The sequence below is a fragment of the Lipotes vexillifer genome, unplaced genomic scaffold (assembly GCF_000442215.2).
Source record: "Lipotes vexillifer unplaced genomic scaffold, Lipotes_vexillifer_v1.1 scaffold241, whole genome shotgun sequence".
NCBI lineage: Eukaryota > Metazoa > Chordata > Mammalia > Artiodactyla > Lipotidae > Lipotes > Lipotes vexillifer.
Window position 1 is genome coordinate 2,854,157 of NW_006784922.1, and position 9,475 is coordinate 2,863,631.

Here is a 9,475-nt window from a genome sequence, read left to right on the forward strand (position 1 = left end):
TTTCCTTCCTATAGTCCTAAGCTTTTCAGGATAAACTTCAAACTCGCATTTGGCACACACAGGCCCATCATGATCAGGCCTCTCCCTACCTCTCTAGCCTCATTCCCCACCACTGTACCTTTCACTCCAGGTATTCTGAAGTACTTTTCATTTCCCTAACTCCTCATACCATTTCCATCCCCATTCAATCTATAGCTTGTGTGCTCTGCCACGAATCTCTCCCAGGTCCCACCCCGCTTCCATGCCTCCACTTTCATCTCACTGCTTATCTTTGAACACAGCTCAACTGTCACTCCTCTCTAAGAAGATTCCCAATTCCTAAACCTGATTTAAAAACTCCTGTGTTTCCACAGCAACCTGAACATCTTAAGACTATTGTGTAGAGGACAGTAAATGAGCCAATAATTACAGGCGAGCAAAGCTCCTGGAAAGGCAGAGATGGAAAATTAAGTACTTCTGCAGCAGTAGCCAGTACGTAGTAAATGCTCAGCAAACATCTGACAAATGAGTGAACAGACCATTTGTAGATAAGGGCTAACTGTATAGGTATGTAAGTATGTATACACACACTTAAACAAATGTACATACACCAGAGAGAAAGAATCCATTTCAACATTGCTTTTGTACACTTAAAAATATGGTTGGGCTTCCCTGGTGGCGCAGTGGTTGGGAGTCTGCCTGCCGACGCAGGGGACTGGGTTCGTGCCCAGTCTGGGAGGATCCCACATGCTGTGGAGCGGCTGGGCCCGTGAGCCATGGCCGCTGAGCCTGCGCGTCCGGAGCCTGTGCTCCGCAACAGGAGAGGCCACAACAGTGAGAGGCCTGCGTTCCAGGAAACAAACAAACAAAAAAAGTAACATGCCCATATAGATTAAATTCCCACAGCCTGGTATCCCCCCTTTTTAAGAGAAAATTTTAAAAATACATAAAAGTAGACAGAGTAGTATAATAAACCCTGATAAACACATCACACAGTTTCAACAGTAATCAATCTTATTTCATCAACCCTTCCCCCATTAAACAAATCCCAGTCATCTCATCTCATCTGTTAATACCATCAGATGTTAATACCATCTACATGTATCACTAACAGAAAAGGATTTGGTTAAACCATAATCCCAATACTTTTCCCACACAAAAATAATTCTTTAATATCATCTATTATTTAGCTATGCTCAAATTTTCCTGTCTCAAAATTGTCTTTTTTAAACTCTAAATGTAAATACAGAGAAAAAAATAAGTCTGTCAACTAGTTGACCAGCTTATAACTAAGGGAAAAAAAGGAGCTAATCCAAATAACTTTCATAGTGCTTGGACTATATACCTTCAGTCTAAAGACAAAAAGAAATACAAAGAAATCTTGAACTTTTTACTTAGTAGGTTAGTTGTACAGATATAGCTATACATTTTGTATATATTGTAGGACTAAGCAAATGAGTATATACATATATTGATGTTTGCAAAAGGCAGGGATTTCCCTGTGAGAGAAAGAACATACAAATATGGGATGAGGGAAGGCAAGGAAGAATACTGTAGTGTGAAGACTGGAATCTGAGGGAATCAGTAGGAAGTCAGGATAAATGCCATGAGTTTATTCAACCAGCGCCCTGTTAATTTGGGTTGTTAATTTGAGTCATTTCCAACCTTCTTCCAGTTCTCATATACCACTGAGCACACCCCCACTCACCCCCCCCCAGCCTTCCTCACTATGGACATCTCCCACCAGAGTATTCTATTTGTTACAAATGATGAAACTATATTAACACGTCATTATCACCCAAAGTTTTACATTAGAGTTCATTCTTGTTGTTGTACATTCTATGGGTTTTGACAAATGTACAATGACATATTCACTATTATAGCATCTTCTGTGTTCTGCCTACTCATCCCTTCATTCCCCAATCTCTGGCAACCACTGATCTGTTTACTGTCTCCATAGGTTTGCCTTTTCCAGAATGTCATGCAGATGGAATCATATACAGCATGTAGCCTTTTCAGATTGGCTTCTTTCATTTAATAACATGCATGTATGTTTCTTCCATGTTTTTTCCTGGCTTGGTAGCTTATTTCTTTTTGAAATAACATTATAAATTATATTTGTATAATATACAAGTATATAATTATATAATAATATAATATTAAAATAATATAATTTAGGTTGAATAATATTACATTGTCTGGATGTACCACAGTTTATTTATCCATTCACCTACTGAAAGACATCTTGGTTGTTTCCAAGTTTTGGCAATTATAAATGAAGCTGCTATAAACATCCACGTGCAGGTTTTTGTTCGGACGTTAAGTTTTCAATTCATTTGGGTAAAAGTGTGATTGTTCAACCATATGGTAAAAGTATGTTTAGTTGTGTAAGAAACTGCCAAACTGCCTTCCGAAGTGGCTGTGGCACTTTGCATTCTCAACAGCAGTGAATGAGAGTTCCCATTGCTCCACCTCCTTGTCAGCATTTGGTGGTGTCAGTATTCTGGGTTTCAGCCATTCTAATAGGTATATAGAGGTGTCTTACTGTTGTTTTAATTTGCAATCAATTCCCTAATGACTATGATGTTGAACATCTTTTCATATCATTGTCATCTGTATATCTTCTTTGATGAGGTGTTTGTTCAGCTCTTTTGCCCATTTTTTAGTCAGGCTGTTTTCATTGTTGACTTTCTTTTTCTTTTTTTTTTTTCCAGTACACGGGCCTTTCACTGCTGTGGCCTCTCCCATTGCGGAGCACAGGCTCCGGACGCACAGGCTCAGCGGCCACGGCTCACGGGCCCAGCCGCTCCGCAGCATGTGGGATCTTCCCGGACCGGGGCACGAACCCGTGTCCCCTGCATCGGCAGGCAGACTCTCAACCACTGTGCCACCAGGGAAGCCCCATTTTTTTAAATATAAATTTATGTATTATTTTTGGCTGCACTGGGGCTTCGTTGCTGTGCGCGAGCTTCCTCTAGTTGCAGGTGAGCGTGGGCTCCTCATTGCGGTGCCTTCTCTTGTTGAGGAGCATGTGCTCTAGAGCGTATGAGCTTCAGTAGTTGTGGATCGTGGGCTCTAGAGCACAGGCTCAGTAGCTGTGGTGCACGGGCTTAGCTCCTCCATGGCATGTGGGATCTTCCCAGACCAGGGCTTGAACCTGTGTCCCCTGCATTGGCAGGCAGATTCTTAACCACTGTGCCACCAGGGAACTTTTAAGAGTTCTTTATATATCTTGAATAACATCCTTTATTAGATATTCTTTTTGCACATATTTTCTCCCAATCTGTGGCTTGTCTTCTCGTTCTCTTCACAGTGTCTTTTGCAGACCAGAAGTTTTTAATTTTAATGACATCCAGTTTATCAATTATTTCTTTCATGGATTGTGCATTTGGTGTTGTATTTAAAAAGTCACTGACAAACCCAAGATCTAAGTTTTCTTCTCTGTTATCTTCTAGAATTTTTATAGTTTTCCACTTTACATATAGGCCTATGATCCATTCTGAGTTAATTTTTGTGAAGGGTATAAGGTCATGTTTTGCAAGTGGATGTCTAGTTGTTTCAGCAACATTTATTGAAAAGACTATCTTTTCTCTATTGTATTGCCTTTGCTTCTTTGTCAAAGATCAGTTGACTATCCTGTTATTTCTACCTTTCTAAGTCTCTTAGTTTTAGCTGTGCTTCATATATAGCATAGCATTGAATATTCATTTGTTGCCCATTCTGAGAATACTTTTAAAAGGGCAGTTAGACCATTTAAATTTATAGATATAACTCACAAGTTTGGTGTATTTTCTGTCATATCATTATATGATTATTTAAATATAAAGTCCTTTGTCATATGATCTTTTTCTTTGCTTTCATTTGTGGGGTTTGTTGTTTTGTTTTTTGGTATTTGGAAAGATTTGTACTTTTGTATAATGTTTATGTTATGTTGCTACCTTTAGATAATACTCTTAGTTGCCCGTTTCTGAGATACTATCTATTGGTTCACTATTATGAGAAAGAATGAAAGTAGTTGATGGTAATCTCTTCTCTGCCTTCCCTCCCCATCTTTTACTACCATTTAATAACCAGAGGCAATTAGCAAGTTTAGTCCACCTTCTGTATACTCTTCCCCTTATTCCCTCCATTTTAAAAGTTTTATTAGATCTATACTGTCAAAAAAAAAATATTACCAACAAGTCTTTCTCCCTTATCTGCATTATTTAGTCTTAGTTCTATAGTTAAATACATTCAGTGCTTACATCCAGTTCCTATATTAAAACAGCCACAAGTACAAATAAGTATTTCTTAGTTGTCTGAAGCTCATTCTCTGTGAGAGCTGTAAGAAGAGCTTCAGGGAACAATATTCCCTGAGTTATTAAAGGTTTAGAAGAGTTTGTGGCCTTTACACTTGAAGGTCAATGTAGCTAGATAAAGTTTTGGTTCACATTTTCTTTTTTTTCTTTTTCTTTTTCTTTTGCAGAACGTGGGCCTCACTGTTGTGGCCTCTCCCGTTGCGGAGCACAGGCTCCGGATGCGCAGGCTCAGTGGCCATGGCTCATGGGTCCAGCCACTCCGTGGCATGTAGGATCTTCCCGGACCGGGGCACAAACCCGTGTGCCCTGCATCGGCAGGCGGACTCTCATCCACTGCGCCACCAGGGAAGCCCCACATTTTCTTTAACTACCTTAAATACGTTATCCACGTGTTTTCCTTAACGAAGTATTATTGTTGAAAACTCTGATAACTTCCATTCTCTTTTAAGTGCTTGGTCTTGTCGCTTGGATCACCAAATAACTTTTTCTTTAAAATTTAATTATTTTACTAGAATATACTCATTAATCAAACATACTGGATCAAATCTACAAGGTATAACTTTAAGTTTTCTTTTGTATCAGGAAAGTTTTATTAAATTATAGGTTTTGAGACTTGGTCAACTCTATCTACTTTCACTTTTTCATAGACTACTTATTATACAAAAGTTGCATCGTCTTGTCTTTATCTTCTCTATGATTTTCTCTGAATTCCTTTCATCTCGTTTCATTATCAGTGATTTCTTTTGGAAACTATTATTCTATTAAGGAATCCACTTCTATGATTCATGAAGCCCAGGCAGAGTTAACAGTGACGAGTTCTGGAGGTAACACTCCACTCTGGATTTTCTGGTTATAACCACCATCTCCTCTCTCTACCTCAACTGAAAACCGAGCCTCATGAGGCCTCAATCCCTGCCCTCCTGTTCCTGGAAGATGCCAAAGTCAACTATGTAAGAGGCTTTTTTAGAGGAAAAGACAACTCTTGTCTTCCCAGAAGACAAACCCTCTACTTTGCTTTATGAGGCAGATAGCAACCCCAAACCGTGGACAGGTTGGGACCTGCCTAGGCCTCATTCATTATCTGTGACTTTTTCAAAAAATCATTTTTCTCCTTTCCTCCACTATTTCCTTTAGCAAAACTTCCAAGCTGCCTATTGACCTTTATATTCTTTCCAGTTTAGCATCTATTCCTGAAAGGTTCTTTTCTTTTACTCTTAATTCTTTACTGAGTTCAGAACTGTACCATCCCTAAAATCTTAATCTAAATCTAAACTCAACTACAACCTTTTAACTTACAACTCTCTTCTCTGTTATTTCCTACCATCAGTTCCAGCAAGCCCTTCATTTCCTTTATCGTTCCCTTTTCTCCCAGTCAATTGGTTCCATCCTGACTTTACTTCCTTTCTCATCTAGCCTAGAACCTACAGTCCATTCAGAAACCTCATAGCACTCTCAACTGCCTTGCTGGAGGTTTATTTTCACCTCACCGGTAAGGCTCAAATGCTGAATTAATCCAACCACTTATCTTCTTCCCCTGTGTCTCATGCAGCCAAACGATTTCCTGAATGATTAACTATCTCCTTTCTACTATTGCATCATCCCAAACATATCAAATATATACTGCTTGGCATTTATTTATTATTATTTTTAAATAAATTTATTTATTTATGTATTTATTTTTGGCTGTGTTGGGTCTTCGTTGTTGAACACGGGCTTTCTCTAGTTGTGTTGAGTTGGGGCTACTCTTCGTGTGGTGCGTGGGCTCCTCATTGCGGTGGCTTCTCTAGTTGCGGAGCATGGGCTCTAGGCGCACGGGCTTCAGTAGTTGTGGCATGCGGGCTCAGTAGTTGTGGCTCAGGGGCTGTACAGAGCAGGCTCAGTAGTTGTGGTGCACAGGCTTAGTTGCTCCGCAGCATGTGGGATCTCCCTGGACCAGGGCTTGAACCTGTGTCCCCTGCACTGGCAGGCGGATCCTTAGCCACTGCACCATCAGGGAAGCCCCTGCTTGGCATTTAGCAGGCATTTAATGAACACTTATAAATTACTCTTCTAAAATTACTTTTGAATACCCTGTGGTCCAGCCAAATCCCTCTACTTAATGGTGACACTATGCTTTGTGAATTCCTATCAGTTTGTGCCAGCCTGTTGAAATACTACTCTTTCTTCAAGACACCAATCAACAGCCAAGTTCTAAGCTCTGTGGAGGCACCATGTATTGTCTTGTTGGCACTGCAGTCTCAGCACCGAGTATAGGCCTGGCACAGAAGTACTCAATACATTTTGCTAATGTTGACATGTAATTATTACATAATGTCAGCACATACTGCTTTGTATTATGAACCTGAACACAAGTCTTTGCAGCTTTGTTAAAAGGAGACAGACCATTTCTTACTGTATATCTCACAGCATCCTTTTTATTGTTGTTGCATATATCAATAGTAAGTTCTTTATTATTGCTGTGTACTGTTCCATTTTAACAAATCTACCACACCTTGCTAATGGACATTTGGATAATTTCTGCTTTAGGGTTTATTATTAATAAAGCAACTATGAACATTTTTATATAGTTTTTTAAATAGGTATATGCACTCATTTCTCTGGGATACAAACCTATGAGAAAAAATGCTTGGACATAGGGTAGGTATGTTTAATTAGTATTAGAGGCCCACAAAAGTTTTCCAAAGTGACTGTACCATTTTATATTCCCACCAGCATTGTATGAGAGTTTCAGGTGCTTCATGTTCTCATCACCACTTGGTATTGTCAGTCTTTTTAATAATTTTGGTGGGTGTGGTAGTACTTCCTGGTTTTAATTTGCATTTTCCTGGCAAGTAATGATGTTGAGTATCTTTTCACTGGCTTTGTGCTCATTTGAATATCTTGCTTTGTGCAATATTAAGTTTTTCTTACCCATTTTAAAAACTGGGCTATATATTATAGATATATATAATTATCTATTATGGATACCAGTCCTTTGTCAGATGTTCTCCTGTCCTCACAGCATCTTTAACGCTCAATAACTACTCGTTGAATGAATAAGTGAGGATCATTCGTTGCAATGGGAGCAAAGACAGGGATCTAGGATTCTCTTTCAGAGCGAAATAACTTTAAGGTCTTTTAAGAGATGTGCAAAGGGAAATGCACTTCTCTTGTCAAAGTTAAAAGGTAATTGTACAATAATACACTTTAAGAGTTGAAAAAAACTCGTGTAAAGCAACCACAAAAGTGGAGATTGTAGCCCATTATATACCAATTTTACCTCTCCTATTTAAGCTAGAGATCACAGCTGGAGAAGCAAAAACAAAAGCTGTCAGGAGTTAGTAATTGATGTGTGGATTAACAATAAAGTTTCTCTAGCGCCAATCTAAATTCAGGGGAAAAAAGCTTAGGAAACCAACACTAAGACATATATTACAGATAAACTTAAATATGTATTTTTTCCATTCTCCCCCATCCAACCTGTAACCAGACGCTGGTTGGTGGGGGAGAACCCGCCTCCGGCGAGGACGCAGCCCGCGGGGCCAGTTCTCTGGCCATTCCCAAGACCTTGAAGGGACACCAGGTCAGATGCAGGGTTCGCTTCCTTTCACTCACCGCTACCGCCTTCCTCCCGATTGGCTGATCCGCGACAACACAGACAATACTGGTCGCTGATTGGCCAGGATATTGCCAGGACAGCGAAGCCTGCAGACTCCTAACAGGCTAACGAGGTCCCGGTGGAGGGCAGTCTAGGGACTTCGGAACAGCTATGTGCCTACCTGCTTAGATGCACTCCCGCGACCTGGCTCGAACCCTCAGCTGCGGTCCCCGGCTCACTGCCCGACCCAACGAGCTCAAGGTCCAATTCTCACATACACCCCGGGAAGCCGCTGCTGGCCCTATGCAGGGCCGTGGTCACCGCGCAGTCTCTACCACCGCCTTTCCTCCCCAGCGCCGGTGCTACAGTCAGCACCGTCCCTACTGCCTACGGCGCGGAAAGGCAACCGAGGCTCCTTACCTGAACGACCCTGCTGGCAGACGCCATCTTGCTGCCCATCATGACCCCCGAGAGGGGCAGCTTCCGGGGCCCTAGCGAGCCGCGGCTATAACAGGAGTCCTGGGCGGCTGGGGGCGGACTCTACCTGTGACGTCACGGAGGAGGAGCGGGCGCTCGGGAGAGACCCTCCTCCACTGCGGAGCTAGCCCCACCCACTTGTGCCTGACACCGCCCCTCCTCTCTTCCCGCCTGGGAACTGACCCAGGTGTTTCCCATTGCTTCGTTTTGCAGACGAAGGTTTGTGGTATTGTATTTATTTTGTTCACCGGCCTATGAGTGATCTGGGACCATTTCTTCTCCAGATAGGCAGTTTCCAGTTTCAGTGTAGTCCAAAATTTAATCTGAAACCAAATAAGTAATATAAATTCTTGTGGCTTCCTAAAACGAACAATCTTGTTAAAGTTTAGGAGTAAGAAGCAAGCTCAGAAAGAGTGGTCAGTTCCGGGTCTATACAAGGCCACCTCATACTCCGTTGCTTATTATTTTTTTTTATTAAAGTGTTTACAACGTTGTATTAATTCCCGTTGCTTATTAACATTTCTCGATTTGGTATATTCTGATTCCTTTCTCTACCATTAGCCCTGATATTAAACTGCTGCCTACTTTGAGTTTGAGAAAACTCAGAAGTTCAAGTTTTTCTTTTTGAAACATGAGCCATCCATATCATTCCCTCACGTTATATTAAATTCTATGGTAAATATTAAGGTTTACAATGTTAAAAAATTTTAATACACAATATGTTGCAGCCATTTAACTTTGTAGGTAATGTAGCCTTACACTATTGTAAATATTTAGAGTGACAAATTTGTTTTGATGATCTAGGTCAATGGTTTCTAAATCTAGAGGGTTACTGAGCCTAAATATGGGCCCTTCTGATTCAGTATGTGTGTGGAGGACACCAGGAATCTTTTTTTTTTTTAAAGCTTTCAAAGCTTGTTTTAGCAGCACATATTCTAAAATCAGATTGATAAAGTGGTTAAATGGGCAAAGCACATGAACGGATAAATTACAGAAAAGAAGCACAAATTGCCCTTAAAAACGATAAAGGACATTCAACCTCCCTTATTCTAAGAAAAATTTAAACTACACTGAAACGCTATTTTCAATCCGTCAAATTGGCCAACAGACAGAATTTGGAGAATACGATTTGGGGAGGCTGTAG

General features: G+C 40.7%; 2 protein-coding genes across 2 annotated transcripts in view; both read right to left on the reverse strand.

Annotated features, from left to right (window-relative positions):
• CDK7 (cyclin dependent kinase 7) overlaps positions 1–5,346 on the reverse strand; it is a 41,556-nt gene extending 36,210 nt beyond the window's left edge. Inside the window, exon 1 of the mRNA XM_007457082.1 lies at positions 5,337–5,346. The gene's annotated coding sequence lies outside the window, so the exon portion shown is untranslated. The remainder of the gene's footprint in view (positions 1–5,336) is intronic.
• Positions 1–8,378, reverse strand: part of KGD4 (alpha-ketoglutarate dehydrogenase subunit 4) — a 12,027-nt gene extending 3,649 nt beyond the window's left edge. Inside the window, exon 1 of the mRNA XM_007457080.1 lies at positions 8,275–8,378. Coding sequence (XP_007457142.1) covers positions 8,275–8,316 — 42 coding nt within the window. The 5' untranslated portion in view covers positions 8,317–8,378. The remainder of the gene's footprint in view (positions 1–8,274) is intronic.
• Between the last annotated feature and the right edge of the window lie 1,097 nt (positions 8,379–9,475).